Source organism: Perca flavescens, chromosome 11 (assembly GCF_004354835.1).
Source record: "Perca flavescens isolate YP-PL-M2 chromosome 11, PFLA_1.0, whole genome shotgun sequence".
Classification (NCBI taxonomy): Eukaryota; Metazoa; Chordata; class Actinopteri; order Perciformes; family Percidae; genus Perca; species Perca flavescens.
The window spans coordinates 6729154-6752548 of NC_041341.1; the positions used below are offsets into that span (position 1 = coordinate 6729154).

The 23395-nt window shown below is 41.6% G+C and overlaps 1 protein-coding gene across 7 annotated transcripts in view; it reads right to left on the reverse strand.

Annotated features, from left to right (window-relative positions):
• Positions 1 to 542: 542 nt before the first annotated feature.
• Positions 543 to 23395, reverse strand: part of caska (calcium/calmodulin-dependent serine protein kinase a) — a 199954-nt gene continuing 177101 nt past the window's right edge. For 2 of the 7 annotated variants that reach the window (XM_028590364.1, XM_028590366.1), the window contains 10 exons: positions 21003 to 21074; positions 19562 to 19597; positions 15863 to 15904; positions 14769 to 14965; positions 12858 to 12973; positions 5797 to 5877; positions 4835 to 4915; positions 4531 to 4733; positions 4245 to 4328; positions 543 to 1304 (listed from right to left, as the gene is read on the reverse strand). In XM_028590364.1, the coding sequence (XP_028446165.1) occupies positions 1128 to 1304; positions 4245 to 4328; positions 4531 to 4733; positions 4835 to 4915; positions 5797 to 5877; positions 12858 to 12973; positions 14769 to 14965; positions 15863 to 15904; positions 19562 to 19597; positions 21003 to 21074 (1089 nt within the window). In that variant the 3' untranslated portion in view covers positions 543 to 1127. The remainder of the gene's footprint in view (positions 1305 to 4244; positions 4329 to 4530; positions 4734 to 4834; positions 4916 to 5796; positions 5878 to 12857; positions 12974 to 14768; positions 14966 to 15862; positions 15905 to 19561; positions 19598 to 21002; positions 21075 to 23395) is intronic. The other 5 variants (XM_028590365.1, XM_028590368.1, XM_028590370.1 and 2 more) reach the window with 3 other exon arrangements.

A 23395-nucleotide genomic window follows, 5' to 3' on the forward strand; every position in this document is an offset into this window, starting at 1 on the left:
TGAGACCTTTCTGTTTAACCAGAAACAGCTCTGAAGTTGCTAGCAGTAAACCCACCAGACTCCATTTAAAAAAGCAATACTTTTTAGCGTGTAGAGCAAACATATTTTCACATGGAAATCAGTAAACTATGTGTTTATTTCAACCAAAACTAGAGTTGTGATGGTTGGAAAAGTGGAAAGACGACCCAAAACGGCTTTTCATAGTTTTATTTTGTTTCTGTCGACTTTGAAAGAAGTGTGTTTTACAATGCTAAAATTACTGTTTATTTACATGGAGTCTGGTGGATTTAGCGAATGCAATTTTGTGGATGTTTTTATGTTTTAAAAAAGGATCTTAATCTTTAACAGAAAGGTTGACCTCCTTAGAAATCCTTGTGTTGTCAGACACTTAGAATATCAATCTGAGTCTGTCAGCGGCAAAACGAGCACTTTTGTGAAGGTAAATACAAGCTGGACAATTGTCCTATTAACTTAGATTGTAGCTTGTTTCACTGACTGCAGCGATCTCTCTTAATACTGGACCAATGTCAGAGATTGTTGTTCCCATCAGTCACTTAGACACAAAGACATAGGAACATAGAGTCCGGGTTGAAGAAAAAAAAACGTTAGTTACACTTTAAGAAAGGAACAAGAAAGAATATATAATGACGATCTCTAGACGAGAAGACATCGCGGTTTGTTTGTGTGCTTTTTAAGTCCGTCCACCGAGAGACCGAAAACCCTGACAGCATCTTTTCTACGGATGGTTTTTAGTACGACAACACCCGACAGAGCCACAATGTGATGGGAGGACGGGACGCAGTACTGTCTCTTTAAAACAAACATCTACAAAAATGTTGCCTCCTAGCTAGTACAGACATGACAATATGCACTTTTTGTTTAAACTCTTGTTGTTGTTTTTTTATACATCACTATGACTAGGACTGTCTGTCGGGGCAAGGGTCCGGTAGTTTTGTCCGGATTTCTGTCGAATGATTTGTGGCCACTTTCACAGAAACGCGTGTGTGTGTGTGAGAGAGAGAGAGAGAGAGAGAGAGAGAGAGAGAGAGAGAGGGGGGAGGTCCCATGGGTTTTCAGTTAATAGTTCATTTGTGTGTGTGTTTTGGGGATCTTGTCTGAGGTGTCGGTCAGTAGACCCAGGACACAGGGACCCACTGGCTGGTGGAGCACACCAGATCGATGGCCTCCTCCAGGTGCCTGATGGTCTCGTCGATCTCGTTGTTGATGATGGTCTGGTCGAAGTAGTGGGCGTAGGTCGTCTGCAGGATCTCAGACTCCTTCTGCAGCCGCTGGAGAGACTCGTCCTGCGGGGGGGGGAGGAAGAGGAACAGAGAGGGGTGAGAGAGCGCATACAGGACTGAAAGAGAACTTTTTAAAGTGCCCATATTATGAAAAAAACACTTTTTTTCTGGGATTAGGGGTGTTATTTTGTGTCTCTGGTGCTTCCACATATATACAGACTTTGAAAAAAATCCTTCCATGGTATTCTGAGTGAGATACGGTTTCTGAATTTCTGCATGCTAACGCTAATGCTAACGCTAGCATGCTACGTCGTTCTCAATAGCAAAGCACTGCTGCAACACACACAAGTTCACCATAATCTACCAAAAGAACTACTTCCATGTGCGCCCTCGTTTAGAAGAAGTCTCCCAGCTGATCCTGCCTTGTAACTGACCAAAGTTGGAGAAACAGGCTTTCTTTTACTGTCTCTAGAGTTAGCTAGCTGACATGCTCTACATCTGAGCTACTGGGCATGTGCGAGTGCAATCAAAGATAGTACAGAAGAAGAAGAAAAGAGGTCTCACTCTGTAGCTAAAACAGAAACCAGGTGAAAAGAGGATGTGCAGCAGTGAGAGAGAGCTGTGCAGTACAACAACAATATGGTGTTTTTAGAAAATTAAACCATGTAAACCTATTCTGGTACAACCTTAAAATACAGTTATGAACTTGAAAATAAGCATAATAGGAGCACTTTAAGAGCACACACAGTGTGTAAGGGCCCTCACTCAGCAGAAGAGGAAGTGAATGGAAAAAACACAGAAGGCAACTAACCACTAGAGCAGTGTTTCTCAAACTATTTTCAATATTGTACCCTCTTTGAATGGCTTTTTTGGTAGAAAAAAAAAAAGTCTATATAAAGAGGCACAATACAGCAGTGATAGGTACACTAAACAACAGCCTTTTTTCTTTTTTTTTTTTTTTAAACAAAAACATTTAAATGCTAAATTTTAAATGTTTAGAATCCATCACTTAATTCATTCATTATAGTAAATTATGCGTGATATATTTTTAAATTAGAATTTTTGCAAAAATCTCACGTACTACAAAGTAGCCCCATTTGAGAAACACTGCACTAGAGGCATACAAAGAAGCATATGGCAGGACACACACACACACACACACACACACACACACACACACACACACACACACACAAGTATAAATAACACTAGTCACCATCCTGTCAGGCTTTACTTACTGGCAGCGTTCGACACCACCTGGGCGTCTGACAGGAGCGCCAAAGACACAAAAGCATGCAGCATGCAAACATAAAGAGAGAGAGAGCAGTGCAGAGAGGAATGAGACACGAGTGCAGCGCAGACAGACAGACAGAGAGAGAGAGAGAGAGAGAGAGAGAGAGAGAGAGAGAGGCGCCGCTGTGGGATAGCAGTGCTTCACATACCGACTGCAGATTTCAACACGTCATTAAAGCTGTAGTTTGTAGTTTCTGTCTGAATTATTAGTAATGACGACTACATTATTGGCGCGTCCACATGACGCTACCCCCACCCCTTCTCCACGCAGTTGCTATAGTAGTAGTCTATATCTATATCCACTAGGGCTGTCCTCGACTAAAGAAATTCTTAGTCGACTAACACTTATAGGATTTTGTCGACTAATCGATTAGTTGATTTAATTGACAGAGCTGTGAGCTTTGAGAGGTGGTTAAGACTAGAAAAGCACAATATAAATGTAGTTAATTAACCATCTGTAAAACTGAGTTTCTCCACAATTAATCCTGCAAAAGCACCACTTTAAATCTTGTGTTTACCAGAAATGTGCTCAGAAGTTTCTTGGAAATAAGTAATTAAGCGTGAATAAGCATAAGAAATTACTTATTGACTAAAGAAATCTTAGTCAACTAAGACCAAAACAACCGATTAGTTGATTAATCGACTAAGAGGTGGCAGCCCTAATATCCACGATGTTCAACTTCTGGGATTGCTTTATGACCGGATGTCTGTTACCTTCCTCTGTCTCTGTGTTGGGGTTCTAACCTCCGGTGGATTTGTGAGGACTATGGTTAACTGCTCCTCAGATCTCTGCAGGGTGAATCCAGACAGCTAGCTAGACTATCTGTCCAATCTGAGTTTTCTGTTGCACGACTAAAACTACTTTTGAACGTACACGTTCCACCAAAACCAGTTCCTTCCTGAGACTATTTAGCAGAGGCACCGTGGCTCCGTCTGGAGCTTAGCCCCGTCCCCAAGACGATTGTGATTGGTTTAAAGAAATGTCAATAAACTAGAGCACGTTTTTCTCCCATCCAGGAATGCTGTGTGGACTAGCCAGACACCAACTTATTGCTGCTAGTTTTACACTGATTTTTGAATTCATGGTCAATACACCTAATTTTATATGAAATTATGGCCATTGTTGTTATAGTAAAAAAAAAAGAAATTATGAATTATTTTAAATAGTTAATAGAGGAACACATGTTGATGGATAATCACAGACTGTCAAAGTTGAAAAAAATGCTATAAAATTGAATAAAACATCCAAAATTCAACTGATCATTAATTTTATGTTGTATGGAACCACCCAGGCTATTTTTGGGCAGTTTGGTTGAAAGAAACATTTCTGATATATATAAAAAAAAAAAAAACTTAGAAATTTGACCCAAGGACAACAGGAGTGCTAAGTAAAAGTAAAATTACAGATTTTAAAATCTACTCTAAAATGTAAAAGTAACACAAAAAAACCCCTACTCAATTACAGTTACGTAAGTACTTGTAATCTAGTTACTTTCCACCTCTGCGTAAAACGCATCACTCGAGTTTCTGTGAGTGAAAGTCTCCGGACCGTTTAGTAAACCTAGTTGTACGGAGAGATCCAGAGAGAGTTGTGTGGAGCTGAGAGTCTTTGGAGCAACTCATCTGGTAACGGCTGGAGTTAATAATAGTGAATAAGAAAAAGGTAGAACCTCCGCAGGTGTATCCTCACATTCATCATCTTCTTCTTACCTCGTTGATGCCCGGCGTGATAGTTGGTGCGGCAATAAAGACGACGTACGGCGCAAACTCTGCTGTCCGCAGGACCTTCAGGGCCTGATGGAGAACAGGTGTTAGACGTTAGAGTCTCACACACACGCACAGTGACACACACACACACACACACACACACACACACGCACACGCACACGCACACGCACACGCACACAGTCAAACACACACACACACACACACACACACACACGCACACGCACACGCACACAGTCAAACACACACACACACACACCCCCCCCCCCACCTGAGGTTCCACGTCCAGGATAGCGATGTGTCCCTGCTGGTGGATCTTGCGGATGGTCTCCAGCCGCGTGCCGTACATGGCGTCCTCGTGGCTGCCGTACTCCAGGTACTCGTTGTTGCTGATGTCCTGCATCATCTGGTCGTGGGACACAAAGTAGTAGTTCTTCCCGTTCTCCTCGTCCTTCTTCGGAGGTCTGGTTGTGTCTGTGGGACACGGGGGAGAGGGGGAGGGACACAGAGAGCACGTATTAACACGGGGCCGATAAGAGAGAGTGTCTCTGGAGGATTTTAATCTGGGGACATACGTGGGATGGGGTAGGCGAATCTGTCGGGGTGTTTGGTGATGAGTGTGTTCTTGATGTGTCTTCTGCCCACTCCATGGGCCCCTGAAAAAGACACACACACACACACACACACACACACACACACACACACACACAGTCAGTCAGTCAGTCAGTGAGGTCACTTATGGAGGAAGGCGTCGCCATTTCTTTCTGCTACCAAACATTCTCTTTAACTAAAGACATCACATTTTACTGCATTACAATAAAACCTGAATACAGCGTTCGAGGCGGAGCCCCGTTGATTCCTATCGGAGTTGTTCAATGGCGCATAACGCCAAAAGCGTTAAAAACTTCTGCGTATAAAATAAGCAGTATAATCAGAGCTGCTTCCTCACTGTGCGGCACATAGAGCAGGCGCACTAGAGACTAGAGATGGACCGATACCATTTTTTGCTTCCCGATACCGATTCCGATACCTGAATTTGCGTATCGGCCGATACCGAGTACCGATCCGATACCAGTGTGTCATATATTTTATTATATTTTAACAACTGTATACTACTATCCTTGTATGGATGTGATATGATTTCTATCTTTGTTGTCGGTCTGGCTCTGGTTAAACTCTTTGTGAAACATGAACAAACACAAACAAGGAATGCCCCAGAACTTTCTTTTATAGTTACAACGGAAAAAGAACAGAAATAAACTACTTTAACGTAGATTTTCTTTAGGACTTTATTATGCGGTATCTGATCGGTGCATAAACTCCAGTACTTCCCGATACCGATACCAGCGTTTTAGGTGGTATCGGAGCAGATACCGATACTGTTATCGGTATCGGACCATCTCTACTAGAGACCTTCGCTGGCCGAGCTGGCTACTTCCTGTTTAGCGCTTGTTTGTTAAAATAGGGCCCTCAGTCTCCTAAAGAGGCGTGGCAGTGGACAACTGTAGTCACTGCCGCTACACTCGGCAGAACTTACCTAACAAAACTAGCGTTTTCCTCTTGAAAGCAGGAAGTTTCACAACCTCTTCATACGTGACAAGGTCTAGTTGGTCGAACACTGGAGGTGAGAGAGAGAGAGAGAGAAACGGAGTGAGAGGATGTGTGGAGAAGAGTGTGTCGGGACAAACAGCAGTTAGAGGGGAACAAGAAACACATCTGGGGACTATGTGGGGAAGAGAGGAGGAAGGTGGGTCACTTATAAAACGAAAAAAGCAGAATAAAAGTCTCCCTGGCAGCAAGCCCCTAACCCTAATGTCAAAACAGTGAGGGGAAACGACAACCGGCAGAGCTGAGATGATCTGAACGATGACTCATTTAAAATAAGCCTCGGTGCTCGGAGATTAAATTAATCTGACGGGCAGAAACTCATCCAGTGAGAAAACGGTTCACGAGAGGCTCATGTGCCGATAAAACCCAGCAGAGCTGGTGTGGAAAGGTTATTTAATTTAACCATAATAATTAAAAGTAGAATGAATAGTGTTGTGTTAACATGTGGGCCTGGTTGCATAAAAACTGCTTAAAGAAACAACCACATTAGAAGTGAAGGATATTTGTGTGATTTTGAGTCTAGCAGGACTACTCGAAAGTCTCCACGGCAATGAAATTTGCCGTAAAAGGGGAACCGTTTTTTTCAACCTGGACATATATGTTTGTGTGTGTGACTGACTGATAGGAACAACAATATCCTTTATTAGGCCTTTGAGATGCTCAGATTAATACAAATAGCAAAAAATTGTATGTTTCTTGAAGGCTCAGATTAATATTCTAAGTGTCTGACAACATTATGGAAAGAATCCTTTCAGGTACTCCTAACCAGAAACAGCTCTGAAGTTGCTAGCGCTAAACCCACCAGACTCCATTTAAAAAAGCAATACTTTTAGCGTGTATAAAGCAAACATATTTTCACATGTAAATCAATAAACTATGTGCTTATTTCAACCAAAACTAGAGTATATACTATAGTAGATATTAGTATATATACACTACCGGTCAAAAGTTTGGGGTCACTTAGAAATTTCCATTCCACTCCATTCCAGACACAATACCTGCTGAGATCAGTTGTATTGTTTTTTTTAACCAGGGCAGCAGTTTTCAGATTACATTATTTGCTTACATAATTGCAAAAGGGTTCTCGACTGTTGTAGAAAGAAGTGGCTGAAGAAACACTTGAAATTCATGCTTTTTGGTCTAAACGTCATACCCAAATTAAAAGTGGTACAGCTCCCATATACTTTGACACTCAGGGGTGTGCCTGATATCATTGGAAAGGTGATTGATGTGGTTTTGTTTGTGTATTTGAGAAGTGTTGTATTTTGTAGTTTTTTCGCTTTTTTATTTGCACTTTTCAAATAGAAATAAAAAAACGCACAGACATATTTGTAGAAAAGAATTCATATATAATTTTTGAGTCTTTTAGCTTCTGAATTTTTTTCTGTAGTAAGCTGAGACGTGGCTAATGCTTTGTTGTCTGTCACCTGTCAGATGTGTTTACAGCAGTGTATTTTAATAATTTTACAGATTTATAACTTGGACAGAAATAAAAAATCTCCATTCTAGCCTCTGTAACTCTGTGTCAGTAAGGCCTAGAATCACCCTGACACAACTTGAGTGTTTCCTTTCCAATGATATCAGGCACACCCCTAAGTGTCAAAGTATATGGGAGCTGTACCACTTTTAATTTGGGTATGACGTTTAGACCAAAAAGCATGGAATTTCAAGCATTTCTTCAGCCACTTCTGTCTACAACAGTCGAGAACCATTTTGCAATTATGTAAGCACATAATGTAATCTGAAAACTGCTGCCCTGATTAAAAAAAACAATGCAACTGATCTCTGCTGGTATTCTGTCTGGAATGGAAATTTCTAAGTGACCCCAAACTTTTGACCGGTAGTGTATATATATATATATTTTAATCAATGTTAGAACATGCAGTAGTAAACAAAAATAAATATAAAGGAAGACTTAGAAAATGGCTCATCAAAAAAATAAAATTCTCACTTGCCTCTCAAGGGCTTCCATATATTAGTAAAATATTCCCATAATGATTTCCCAAAGCTCAAGGTGGCACATTCACATGGCTTGTTTTATTCAACAATCAGTCTAACACACAAAAATATTCAGTTTACTATATTATTATTATATTCAGATATGATGAAAAAAAGCATCAAAGGCACACTTTAGAAAAGCTGGAACCAGAAACCTTTGCTGGAGAAATGACAAATTGATTATCAATAAATATTGACTAATAGTTTTAATTCTACGTTATTGATTTTAATCTTTAATAAGGACTTGATTAAAGTTACAACCATAAAAATAAAATGTGTGCACCATGTAAATGACCACGGGAAACCGTTCAATGGCCTTTCTATCCATTTTATTTCTATGGTAACAACTATTTCTTCTAAATAAATCACACGATAACTTGGGAATTTACGTTCTCAAAACTGTATGCAACTGTGCACAGATTATTTATCCTGTATATCCCAACTTTAGTACCAGAACAATGGATACACGTTACCTTTAGTGCAGAGATCGTCAACAACTCGGAGGACCCATAGGGGCACCAAAGTATGGTTAATTTATAAGTTTTACATAAATCCAACCTATTACTAGCAGATTTAAAGGTGCTCTAGGTAGGATTGCGAAGATCCAGGACTTAGCCAAAAAATTTGAACATCGACTTCTCAGTCCCTCCCCCCTTTCTGCTAAAGCCCAAAACGGTCTCCTAAGGGAGAATGAATGACATAACATTGATTAACATGCAGTTAGACTATTTGTGAAAAGAAAAAAAACGTAATCTTCTTAATCTTAATTGCCCCTTATAAGGTCGTCTCTAAGGTGGTGTTTCTCAAATTGGGGTATGTGAGATTTTTGCAAAATGCTAATTTAAAAATATGTCATGCGTAATTCATAATGTAATTATAATATGAAAATAAAAGAACGCAGCGAGGAACATGTAAAATGTAGCAATTTAAACTTTTTCAGTTACAAGGTTGTTGTTTAGTAAATCTATCATTGACATTGTGTCTCTTTATATAGATTTATTTATTTATTTTTAAACCAAAAATGATTTGCGTTGGTCAGGGGGTACTTGGCTTGAAAAAAAAAAAAAATATAATAAAAAGTTTGAGAACCACTGCAAAGGTATCCAGAGATACAGTTAATCCTAATGATTCACTCTGCCACATGTGTGTTTAGTAAAACATGTCAACAGTTATTATTTTAATAGCTTAGTAGTGTAGGGCACCATAAAAAGATATGTATAAAGGCTTTAGGCCGCCCACACGTTATCGTAGGCCCAGTTTAATATGCAACTTAATTTTATACAATATACGTATGTAGTAGGGGGTCCCTGCTCCGTCTCTCTCAGCTAAGGGGTTCTTGGCTTAAAAAACGTTGAAGACCCCTACTTTAGAGTTTTCCTTTTCTATAAAAACTGTAATTTAAGTTATCAGTCCGACTTTCAAAGCATTTTTCTGCGTAACAAAACACGGAGCAGAATAAAAGAGGCAGGTGACCTGCTGTAAGGAGCGTACGCCATGTTAGAGCAGAGCTGTTCTCTGTACAATGTGTTCTCAGCCTCTGTAACACGAGCCTCCACACAGCCACCATCTCAGGGCGCTGACGGGCGAAATACAATACCCACAAGTCACTGGGTTCTCTCGGGCAACAGGGGGCTGCAAACTGACGGTGATGACAGGCTGAACAGGGGGAAGGGAAGATACTGAACCCACTGAATATGTTGGAGACTATTTACATTACCGACTCGTTCACATGCACATAATATTCCGTTTTTTGCTTATTCTGAAAAAGATGATATTCCGACTAAGCTGTTTACACAGATCACGAAAGAGGAAATTCCACTAATGTTCCCGTTTACTTGCAACTGTGCAAAAGGTCTCGTTGGGGCGTGCGAACACAGCGTCCCTCTTTCTTTACTTCAACCTCCTTGTGTTTGCTCTTATCCAAAAACCTGTTGATATCCAAGTCTTTGATAATGTTTAAAACTAGCTTTGTTTCTCCTTCTTTTCTTTCGGCCGGGCATCTCTACCACGTTACTATGGAACCCACGCAACTTCTAGGAGGGACGCACCCTTCAATTGCATTCACATGCTACTATTGGCCAGGCATCGATGCTTACTAGGGCTGTCCTCGACTAAAGAAATTCTTAGTCGACTAACACTTATACGATTTTGTCGACAATACGATTAGTTGATTTAATTGACAGAGCTGTGCGCTTTGAGAGGTGGTTAAGACCAGAAAAGCAGAATATAAATGTAGTTAATTAACCATCTGTAAAACTGAGTTTCTCCACAATTAATCCTGCAAAAGCACCACTTTAAATCTTGTGTTTACCATAAATGAGCTCAGAAGTTTCTTGGTAATAAGTAATTAAGCATGAATAAGCATAAAAAAATGACTAATCGACTAAAGAAATCTTAGTCGACTAAGACCAAAACGACCGATTAGTCGACTAAGAGGTGGCAGCCCTAATGCTTACACAAGGTAACGGAACCCGATGTGTTCAGGTCCTATCCCCTGACCAATCGGCTATCCTAACCTTAACCACTCCAGGTCAATGCCTAACCCCAACCAATCGGGCTGCTTCTTAGGGCGGGACTTGCCTAGAAGTTACGTAGGATCCATAATAACGCATCTCTACCGCAGTCCTGCAAACTGTTGGCTGGTTCAACAACCATGGCAACGCGCAGAGCTGACTGTAAACCGTAAACAGGCAAGAGGCCGTAAACTGTCACAAACTGCAGTAAAAAACCCTGACTGAGACGCAGATTCTGAATGCGCTGCGTACTAATAGAATAAACTGTTTACATAACCCGTATAAAATTAGGATTAATGTCATATTGAGAATCTTGGTGGAATATTAGTGTGCATGTAAACATACTGAACATACTCAGTGTCTTCTGGGTCTGCTAATGAGCACAGTTGACCAAACATGGATTAGAAAATCCATGTTTGGTCACAGCACACACTATCTGAAACACACAAACTAAGCTACGTGGTTTCAGTTTTATCTCAGCCTTCTGTTGTTTTACGACCAAATCAACAGAAACTAAACTGAAACGCTGGCATGGACAGTTGATTCAATCTACAGGGTTAATAAAGTAAACTGAGAGAAGAGAAGAGAGAGAGCAGAAGAGAAGAGAGGAGTTTGTTGCCGTCACTGGTTGTTACTTACATGCACAGAGGCCGTTCAGTAGGAGAAAGCGAGAGAGATGAACAGGAGGAGGGGTCATAACATGGTTTGGTTTCAACAGCAGAATTACAAAAATGTTACACACAAACAGCAAGACACAACCGCTGGGCAGCTGTGCACAGTGGCAGCAATGGAGATGGATAAATATGGATATGGACAATAGAGACAGAGCACGTTTAAGTCCCGCGCCCACCGGAAGGGGAACAACTCTCGGCTCTCGACTGACTTGTAATGAGTGAAGGTTTCCACCTCGTCAATTACGTTTGCTAGCAACCAACAGAAACATGCCTAAAAGCGGCTGTGTGGTGATATCAACTACCAACAGGGTAAATAACCCAGAATTTAAGTTTTTATAAGCTGCCGACCTGAAAAACTTTAATGAAGACAAGAGTGGAAATCAGCAGAGAGAACGGTGAGACACTAAGCTAACGTTATGTCCGACGTAACGTGTGTTAGCTTAACTAACACAGTGATAGTTAGCTTAAAACTAACATTTGGATATTTGATGGTAAATAAATCATGCTTAAGAGAATAGCAGGGCTGGTGTGTGTGTAGTTTGTAGTAGAGAGAGTAATGGTGATTATCTTCAGAGTGAGTAGCGACTCTAGAGTCCTAGTGAGAGAAACAAAGGGTCTCCCCTGTTCTTTCTGACCACGGTGGGAGATCTGGAGCAGGAAAAGTTAACCCTCTCCTTGATTTCATGTTATTTATGGAGAAGGAGAACCAGGCTCATAAAAACTTAAAGGTGCTGTAGGTAGGATTGTGAAGATCCAGGAAAAAATTTGAACATCGGCAACTTCTCAGTCCCTCCCCCCCTTTCCGCTAAAACCCAAAATGGTCTTCTAAGCCCCTCCTCCCACAAGGGAGAATGAATGCGTGTGCATAAGCAGTGATTGACACGCAGTCAGACACCCCCACTGGCCCTGATTAGTGAATCTGAACAGTGAACGGTGGATTTTTTGCAAATCCCACTACAGGCTGTAGGTGGAGCCAGAGGAGCTGGATTTTTATTTTAATGACCTGCTTCATGTAGTTCTAACATAGGGTCAAATATGACAGAAAGGTAAGTTCTGGGTTGTTTACATTGTTGGTAGTTGATATAATCACACAGCAGCTTTTAGGCATGTTTCTGTTGTTTGCTAGCAGACGGAATAGACGAGGAGGAAACCTTCACTCAATACAAGTCATTGGAGACCCCCGATGGCCGTTGCTTTCACAGTATGACGTGCTGCGCTCTGTCCCTATATGCTGTTGTTGTTGTTAACTGTTGATACATCACTGTGTGGTCATAACATGCGAATCAAAATCACGATATAAATTTAAATAATTGCACAGCCCTCGGCAAAATCTATTCTGCGTCACAACTTAGAGCAAACAGAAAGAAGCAGGCTTGTCTTTTAAACCTATGCCCTGAAAATGCAGAGGTTTTCCGGCTGGAACCTGGTGTACGTATCAGTGAGCAGCCCACATTTCCTTAAATCGGCCGTGTGCTCGTATAAGATTTCTGCTACGCCGGCATCTCTTCCTGTCATTCCTGCCGAGGCTCTGCTACAGAAGATGAAAGCTACAAGATCCTGTTACACACAAGTTCCACCTACAGACATGCACACACACACACACACACACACACATGCTCTCACACTCGTGTGAACGCTATGTAAAATGTATACATGCACTGAGATGTCTGCAGCCCGTTGTTTTGCGTGCACATGCATGTGATTATGAACTTGTGTGTGCGCGCGTGTGTGTGTGTGTGTGTGTGTGTGTGTGTGTGTGTGTGTGTGTGTGTGTGTGTGTGTGTGTGCGTGAGTGAGTGGTGTACCTGCGTTGTGCTTTGCCAAATACTTGTCTTTGTACTGCTTCTTCTTCTTGCCAAACCAGGTGCAGCTGGCCTGCTGCTCCTGCTTGGTCTTCTCCATGGCTATACAAGCCACTCGCCTAACACAAAGACACAAAGAGGGTCAGGTTCAGTGTTGAGCTGAAGGATTATAGATGTGGAGGCAAGGGCGTAACTTTGGGTTTCAACATTGGGGAGGTAGAGATCTCCAACTATCTCGGGACATGTCTGCATGGATTGAAAAAAGTGACAAAAACTTGTTGAAAGAAGAGACAAAACAATGAAAGAAGCGTCAAAAACCTTGCAAAAACACTCGAAAAGAGCAGCAAAAATGCCAAATGTTGGAAAAAACAACACAAACTTTTAAACAAAACCCTCAAAAAGGCAACAGAAACTTTGAAAAAAGCCACAAAAACATCGGAAAAAAACCGACAGAAAAAACAGTTTTGATTATTGTGGAGGAGAGTGGTCGTGGTGATTTCAGGTTCTCAACGTATCAGGGTTAGCACAACATGATTGAGTTTTTTTTTTTCTGTGTCTTGCATACAAAGTGCCCAACCCTCATGGATTTATAAGACCCCAAAATGTCAGTTCCAGTGTTCAAATATTTCATTACGTTTCACAAAATGAGAAGTTATTTTTACAGCTCGATCTCTCCAGAGCTTGGCAAATAGAATCTGCTACAAAAAAGGCTCCTTTCTCCAAGCACAACTCAATTTTTTAATAATCATCCAGCCAGAAGAAATCATACATAGAGTCCTCATAGACAGGACAGTAAAATAAAAAATTGACCATATTCTCAATTTTTTGCTACAAAGTCTGTCCTCCTCTGGAGTCAAAGTTTTCATTTAGGGACCTCATTTGAAGTTGAAAAAAGGTAATAACTTGTAATATTTGGCAGAACTAAAATCTAAAATCACAATAATATGGTATCTTGGGGCCTCTGGTGATTCCCACCCCCTACTAATGTGGAGGAATGGTTTCTATGTACCAGGGTTCAACCGTAAGAGTTGCCCGATGACCCGGGGCAAGCAAAACCCCACATCGGGCAAGTAAATATAACGACCCACCCACCCGTTACGGCATCCCGTGTCATAAACGACGTTATTGTTCTCTTTCACCCGTCGGAGAACGCCTATTGAATGATTTGAACGTTTCATTGCCTGATCAATTATTGACTTGGTGCTTGATATGCTTTTGATTTTTTTTCGGGAAAAGAATTACACTTTTGATGCTTTTGAGTTTTTCTTCCTTTTTTTTTCTACGTTTCTTTTGGACATTTTTCGACAGGTTATGTTCAACGTTTGTTTAACCCTCATGTTGTCTGCGGGTTGAATTTGACTCGTTTTCAAAGTTTTTTTTTTTGTATCAGACAATATGGGACGTCGAAATAAGCGCCGAAAATGTTAAAAATAAATAAAGGACAAATTGTTGAGAAAAACGACAAAAAAGATGAAACAATAACGTCAAAAACACCGCAAGAAAACACAAAAAAAGTATGAAAAAGCACCAAAAAGAGCGCCTGAAACATTGTAAAAGTGACATGTTGGAAAAATGTGACTAAATGTCAGAAAAAGTAATAAAAATGTCGAAAAAAAAAGTTCAATTAAAAATTTAATTAAAAAGAAAAAACTGAAAAAAGCCACTGTTTTTCATGGTTGACAGGAAGACAACACAAGGGTTATATGTTTAAAAATGTTCTTTCGAACTATTTTTTTCTTTGGAAAAAGACAACAATTTGTATAGGGGCCAGTAAAAATTGTCTTCGGGCAAGTAGATTTTTTTTTCACTTGCCCAAAGTGAAAGAAAAAAAAAAACAATGACAAAAACCTTAAGGTTGAACTCCGTGTACCCTCGTCTAATTGCTATAATCAGTGTGTATTTTTTCCCTCTCACCACTCCTGCAGCTCTGGCGACGGGATGAGGCCCGCTGTGCCGTTCTTGGTGTTCTCCAGTTTGCCCTGCCACCAGTTGTGGTCGTCCTTGGAGATGATCTGGATGATGTCGCCCACCTGGAAGCGAATGCCGGCCTCCTTGCAGGGGATGAGTTCGTCTTTGGAGGGGTCGTATTCGAACTGAGCCCTCACGTAGATCTGTGGCAGAAAGCGCAGATGTTAAGGGGACGCAGCTGACTACGAGATGAATGCCGGTGGTGGGGGCATTTGTGTAGACTGGATCAACGGAAGTACATTTAAAGGATAAAGCCTGACATCTGGATGTCAGGCCCCTTCCGCTCTCTCTGTGTTGCCGTTCTCAAAATCCCTTGGTTTCGAGAAACGACAACAAACTTCGAGCTAGCGAGCTACACGCTAAAAATGGTTTGAAGAACAGTTGGATGGTGCAACAAGGCAGGCCTGCTTGGTGCTTTCGGTGAACGATTGTGAAGATTTACAAAGAATACGTTTAGGGCATTTCCTCTCTAACTGGGACGTTTTGGGACCGATTGGTGGGATTGCTGTGGAAGACGTACATGTGCAAATTCGAGACTAGGGTTTGTGAAATAGGCAGTGGCGTGTCAACTGAAAGAGGCAAGTGATGCGAGTGTTGGGAGAGGTACGGAGGAAGGTTAAAAAAAGAGAAATTGACCAGACGACGAGGAAGATAAGAGTGGCTAGATGGTTCACTTTTGCATATCATGGCAGCTGAAGTAATGAGCAGTGGACTCTCGGGGGGTCTGTTATGTTTTGTGGTTGCCAGGTTGGAAAATGGTTTCCAAGGAAGGGCTTTCTCCAGACACTGCTGAGGCTTTTAATGAGCCTTGCAACACACTGGTAATTACGGCACAGGCATTGTCTATGTGTCCGTTAGTACAAAAACAACAGTCATTATCCTGCTTTATTCCATTTTTAACCACACAGATGTTTGTTTGTTGCCGATTTACGGTTGACACTTGGCGCGTGAAAGTGATCGGTTGAAAAGCGTCTGGGACAAAAAGTGTAGACGTGTTTTCGGGTTGTTTTTGGGAGGGGATGGGAGAGGCTCTCTCTTACCTTTACAGACATTTTGTCCTTGATTGGAGGTCTGGATACAATCTAGGATTTGAAAGCATCACACACATCATGCAGCAGAAACGGCTATGCAATGTCTGAACAGCAGTATGGTGGGCGAGCTTGGTGGAGGGGGAGGAAGGTTGGGGGTGGGGGGGTGGGGGGGTGGGGGTTGATGGTGGTGAGACAGGACAACGAGGTACAACTCCTCTTTTGGAGCGACAGAAAGTAGTCTAACCCTCATAACACTTTAAATATTTAAGTCCTGTCAAACCTTTTATAAACTACGAGTCAATTTAAGGACACTGAGAACAAGCTGTGCCAACTGAGAGGCTGGCTGCCCGCCTTGGCTCGGCTGCCCTCTGCTGGCAGGATCGCCTGTCGGTACAATCACAAGATCCTCCGAGGCCACATTAAAAGATGAGATAGTAAGATGTTGGGTGGGTAATGTCGGATTATTTCAGAGGACACTGATGATATGTATGTGTCAGGAAGGTGCACACCAGAGCCGCAAAGATCAACCGATTAGATGTCAACTATTAAAGTAACTGCCAACTATTTTGATAATCGATTAATCGGTTTGAAAACAAATCTGTGATTCCAGCTTCTTAAATGTGAATATTGTTCTAGTTTCTTCTCTCCTCTGTGACAGTATAGTGAATATATTTGAGTTGTGGACAAAACGAGACATTTGAGGACGTCGTCTTGACACTGATGTTTCACCATTTTCTGAGATTTTTATGGACCAAACTCTAAACGATTAATCGAGACAGATTACTATATCAAAATAGTTGTCGATTAATTTAATAATTGACAACTAATCGATTAATCTTTGTTGCTCTAGACTTTCCCAGTTAAAAGTGTGCAATCAGTGTTTCCCAAAGCCCAAGATGACTGGCTTTTGGGAAACACTGATCCACATTTTTCAAACAAATAATTGATTAATCGTTAGTTGCAGCCCTAGTGCACCCACATGGTTTAAAATTAGCACCATCTACCAGCCAAATGTTGGTAAAATATGCAAGTGGCTGGTAGATTTTCTTCACTCACCAGCCAAAAAAAACCTATTGTAATCTTTTGAGTGGCTGGTAAAATTTGAACATTCACTATAGCCAATTGGCTGATGGACCAACAAGTTAATTTTGAACCCTGCAACACAAAAACAGTGATGGGATGAGATGACCGTTTTGGGGGATTGTTATACAGACACACGATTCTACATGGCTTGAGGTAGAAGTTCCCCATAAATTGATATTTGACTGGGGATCAGTGGTTAGGGTATAATCTCTAGACTCTGCAGGGTTCAACAATGCCTGTGCCGTTATTACCAAACAGTTGGAAGTGAAGGGCTACACTGTCAGGCGGATGACACAAACGGCAGCCACACATATTGAGTCAGTGTATTCCCTTTAATATCACTGTAAGAACACACAAGTAGAGGTTTTCATAAGAACTCAGTTCCAGAAACGTGAGCTGGGACCCTATCTTGGGTTTTATTGTTTAGTTTTCTTGCAGTATGTCAGTAAGTAAAGACGCGTTTCCACCCAGTTCAGTTCAGTTTAGTTTTTTCACATTAGAACGGTTATTTTGTGTAAGTTGTGGATAGCACCTTGTACTTTTTTTAAGGTACCTCCTCGTTCAAGGTTCTAATCAAGCTGAGCCGATTCTACAAGGTGGAGTTAAAACACTGCAGACCACTGATTGTTCAGAGAGAACCGTCACTCACGGGGTAGTTTATATCCACGACGTTCCACTACCGGGATTGCTCCAGTGCCGTAGGAAATTCTGCCGGATGCATGTCTTTTCAACCGAGGTCCATTACCTTCCTCTTTCTTTGTGTTGGCGTTCTAACCTCGGTGGATTTGTGAGGACTATGGTTAACTGCTCCTCAGATCTCTGCAGGGTAAATCCAGACAGCTAGCTAGACTATCTGTCCAATCTGAGTTTTCTGTCGCAATTTTGAACGTACACACGTTCCACCAAAACAACCGAGGCTATTTTGCAGAGGCACCGCGGCTCCGTCCCAAGACGATTGTGATTGGTTTAAAGAAATGCCAATAAACCAGAGCACATTTTTCTCCAGTCCCGGAATGACCTTCCTCCGCAGGAAGAAGAGGAAGGTCTGGCAAAGCGAGACTACTGCACAAACCCGCCATTTTTTAATAGCCAAGCTACAGTCAACAGCGTCTGCAATTTCTTCATTCACTCAACCCAGATTTATAAAAATGGCTGCCGGCAAACAGGGTCCAAAATTAACTTTTTCTTCCACCAGCCAAACGGCTATAGTGAATGTTCAAATTTGACCAGCCACTCAATAGATTACTATTGTTTTTTGGGCTGGTGAGTGAAGCAAATCTTCCAGCTACTTGCACTTGCATATTTTACCAGCATTTGGCAGGTAGGTGGTGCTAATTTTAAACCCTGCCCGCAAAACTACGGCGTCCAAGTGACGAAGTGCAGACGTCCCTCTGTTTGGTTGCCGATAAAAAGATTCAGAGAGTGTCGCGTTCAAAAATGACCGCACGGTAGTTTCATTCGGCATCGCTACGGGCATCAGCTGAGCATCCTGCCTACCCTGAGGGATTCCACCTGCAGTGGAAAAACGAAAACACACAAGTACTGGTACCAAAAAAACTGTCGGCGCGTCCACGTGATACAAGCCTTCTGGGATCGGCAGTTTGGCCGGTGATGAATGAAGCGAACAAGACAAGACTGGTCTGTTTTCAGGCGGTTTGGTGGGTGTTTGGCTTGAAAACGAACGGAACTGCGCAAAACAAACCAGAGGAGCTGAAATTAAGTAGTAAAGTTAGTTAGGGGGGCGGAAGAAATGCGATGATGAGATATTTTTCAAGAGTAAATTAAATGTAAATGTTTATATTTAATCAACCAACCATCAACCCAAACACATCAAGAAATATGGATGCTTAAATGTATTCAGCAGCACTCATTATCTGCTTTATTTTCCCTGGGAAAAAAAAATTGGCTAGTGGAAAAGCTAATAGGCTGGCAACTTTAAAAATGTCCTAGCCATGTTGGCTGGTGAGCACAAAAGTTAATTTAAAGCCCTGATCATGAAGAGGTGTGTGTGCAACTGGTCTGTATCTTTGGCTTCCTTTACCAGCTGGGCATGCATACACACACACACACACACACACACACACACACACACACACACACACACACACACACACACACACACACACACACACACACACACACACACACACACACACACACACACAGATGCATTTGCAATAATACCCTCTTGCATTTGAAGGGAAGCATTATGTTCTCCAAAACAATCACATCAAATTCCCCAAAACACCCTGCAGATGCATCCTGTCTGCTCCTCTCTTTGGTTCGCCAACAGCCGAACAGCTGCAACCTTTTATTGTGTGTGTATATTAAAGAATTTAAATGTTACGCATCTTGTAGTAGACCCAGGCTACATTTACATTTCTACGTTTTGGTTTAAAAGCGAATATCTTCTGCTACATTTTCCCCTCTCATGGAATCGTTTCAGATGATGTTTCCGGACTCTGACATCTGACTGTCGTGATATTGGTCTTAAATTTCATTCATTATGGTCTTAAAAAAAGGTCTTAAATTTGACTTGGTGAAACCTGCAGAAACCCTGATAAAAGGGGAGGGGTGCAAGCGCTGTGTAAGGAGGTTACAGGTGAGTGAGAGAGTGTTATTCACCTGTCGACCCTTGGGCTGAATGGTGGACGGCAGGTCCTGGGGAGGCAAACCGTCGGCGACAGAGAGACACGGTTAGGCAACATTAAACATCACACTTCAAAACAGTCACGTTCTTTTGAGATCTGAAACCACGCGTGCACATCCATCGGCAATCTAGCTTCTGCTCTAGCAAAAAAAAAAAAGTAAGTATTTTGCGGCCAAGCCGGAAAAAGAAATATGTATCAGTATCACGTTATAGTGTGTATAGTGTGTGTATAAGTTTCATGTAATAACGTGATTTTATTTCTTATAATGTGAAACTTTTCACGTTATAACGTGATAGTGTATAGTAATAACAAGAAAAATGTCTTGTTACAACTTGATAGGATTGTAGGTTGTAATAATATGAAAATGTCTTGTTAAAACATCAAAATATCTTGTCAAAACATGAAATATGTTCTTATAAAGTACAAATATCTTGTTAAAACATGAAATATCTTCTTAAAAAGTACAAATATTTTGTTTAAACATGAACATTTCTTGTTTAAAAATTAAAATGTCTTGGTTAAACATGATTAAACATGAAATATCTTCTTAAAAAGTACAAATATTTTGTTTAAAATTGAAAATATCTTGTTAAAACATGAACATTTCTTATTTAAACATGAAAATGTCTTGTTTAAACATATCTTCTTAAAAAGTACAAATATTTTGTTCAAACATGAAAATATCTGCTTTACAATCTAAAAAAAACATCAAGTGAAAACGTGAAAAACATCCCTATTACAGTAAAGCTTTCACATAATAACGTGATGCAGATATGGTTTTGCTATTTCCGACATGGCAGCAATAATCTTCCGTTGGGAAAAAAAATAAAAAATAAAAACAAAGAGACATCGTCAGAGTAACTGTCATCCGTCGTCATGTGGAGCAACTCTAGCAAGCAAAGAGCAAGCAAAGCAGCATCAGCACCACCAGCACAGTGTGTGTGTGTGTGTCTGGAGCCTCGGCGGGACAAACAAAAAGGGAACTGCAGAACCCGGTCAGGTTTTTCGGGGACACACCGGAGCGCGTCCCCTGTAGGGCGGGTTGTGTCAGCAATGAGGCTCAGCACGCAGCAGGCGTTATGAGGCACACCAATTTGATAACTGAGATATCGGACACGGCTTTGGCTCAAACACACGAACACAAGGGGGGGACACGTGATGGACTCTGGAGGTCTTCGGTTCGGTACGGGACGGTGTGAGCCGCCTACTGCTCGTTTTACTACTACAGCAAATAAAGAAAAATGAAACTGAAATAAACACAATCCGGATGTGAAATGGATCAACTGACGCATAGACATAATATACATTAACGTGACAAAATGAGACGCAACCGGGGGGCGGGGGGGGGAATAAAGGAAGAGAAATCGGCTGTGGGTGCTCTCGGAACGGGACAGCACGGGACGGGGGGTCCTTACCAAGATAGAACTGTTAATGCTGGAGTGGCCGTTGGCAGGGGACTGCCTGGTGGAGGTGTTGGGGGACTCTTTCTGAAATAAGACACACAGGTCAGCAGCAGCCACACACACACACACACACACACACACACACACACACACACACACACACACACACACATTTTGGGATGATATCTCCACAACCCCCCTTAGAGACCACCCCCTTTCTGAACGGTTTGGAGCACATGTGTCAAATGTGTCCCCTTGCAGATTATGATCCGGCCCGCATATCAATTTAGGTTCACAATACATTCTGACCCACCCAGTTTTTGTCACTTTTTCTGACGCTTTTGTCACTTGTGCTGACATTTATTTGGGCTCTTCTTTTCTATGGTGGCTGAGGAACTTTCTCCTGACTTCTTTAGGACTTTATGTCGACCAAACTGTAAGTGAGAAGACTATATGACACATGCAATAAGACAAGTCAAATATATTTTACTTTTTCGATTAAATAAAAGCCTATCAATAACCTCTACATGTCTGGCCCTTGATGTGATTCTTATTTTCCAGTGTGGCCCTCTGGGAAGTTGAGTTTGACACCCCTGGTTTAGAACGATGCTGGTAGGTGTAATATATTACCGGGACTGTCCAGATTATAAAAACCACTAGTTAAAATGAGTTTCAAACTACTTTTGTTCCTAAAGAATTAATAACCTTTCGATTGGGGACAAATCATTTAAATGTCACTTAAGGGGTCTTCAGCTACACACAAATACATAAACTGATAAAAGTCACCTTTGGGTGCCTTACTTTCTGCACTCTCTCTCTCTCTCTCTCTCTCTCTCTCTCTCTCTCTCACACACACACACACATGCACTCACACACACACACACACACACACACACACACACAAGCGCGTGCGCCTGGGCAGCTACTGGAGGCGATGAAACGGTCCATTTGTAGAACACAATAGAGAGCCAGCACAGTGCTGACGTAATGAAACGCGTCAACAAGACATGAGTGACCCAATCAGCTGCCCTGCACGTCGTCACATGACCACAAGGGGGCGGCAGACTCCCGCTAGATACTCGTCTGAGAGAGCATGAGGTCATCACTTTTCCCTGTCACCCCTCAGGGATTTACTGGGTCTGTGCTCGCTCTCACAGCCGCCGTGCTGCTGCTGTGGGGAACTCAGGATTAAATTAACCTTTAATGGTTTGATGGAACGATTTAAGAGATAAACTCAAATGTAAAGACTGTATCTTTTTAGGTTTTACTGTGAAAATAAAAAGGGCTGCCGCCTCTTTAGTCGATGAGTAATTTTTTTTTCGTGCTGAATGATTTATTTCCAAGAAATGTATGGGCACATCTCTGGTAAACATTTCTGCGTTTTACGTTTTAAAGATCTGTCGATTAAATCAACAAAACTGTATATGTGTTAGTTGACTAAGAATGTCTTTAGTGGAGGATGGCTCCAGTGAATGGAGAAGATGAGATGGAAACTGAAATATAGTCTCAGCATACATTCAGAAACACAGAAATCTAAATTATAAGCAGACCATAAATGATGAGTAGAGAGAGAGAGAGAGAGCTTCTAAAGTCTTAATTCAAAAGTCTTATCATGGAGTTATGTACTCGGTTTATGTCTTCAGCTAAAAATTGCAAATTGCTGTGGTTTGTGTGTATGACTTTCCAAAAATAAAAGGCCGTGGTGTGCAACAGCTGCGACGTCTGAGCGGTTCACTGAGTCTCACCCTAAATAAAGAAGACCACAATAACCATATCGTCTCAATTTTAGAATCTTTTGCTCTGGTTTGTCCAAAATCAATGCATTTCAAAATAATCCTACTAAACTACAAGGTTTTACATGGCTGGTGCCAGAGTACATTAAGTTAAGTTTCCTTTCTGTCCCAAAAAGGCCTCTTCATGCCCTTCCAGCTGCTCCAGCGTACGGGACAAAGGGCAGGGAGGCTTCGGATATCCGGGAGCCTCGGCTGCAGAGCTCCGTCCATTTAGGCTACGTTCACACCGCAAGTCTTAATGCTTAGTTTTTTTTTTTTTGCTTAGATCTGATTTTTTATTGTTTGGCTGTTCACATGACCTTTTAAAATGTGGCCTATGTATCAGATCCCAGTGTGAACCGTTTGAGGTTTCGAACTGTCCCGCATGAGCAAAAGAACAATAACAACGGCATCAGACGCAGCACGCTGTCGCACTAACGTTAGGGAGGTTATGGAGGAAGTCAGCATTTTGGCTTTTATTTCAAAAGGTTTGTGTAATGGCAGCCCCTAACATTAATGAGCATATGCTAACTAGGTCTAACACCTCACTCTCCCTCTACTGACTTGCTCCATCACTGTTCTCCATTTTGTAGGCCTAGTCAAGTTTTTAATGTTACCGTCTGTGTCTAGGGC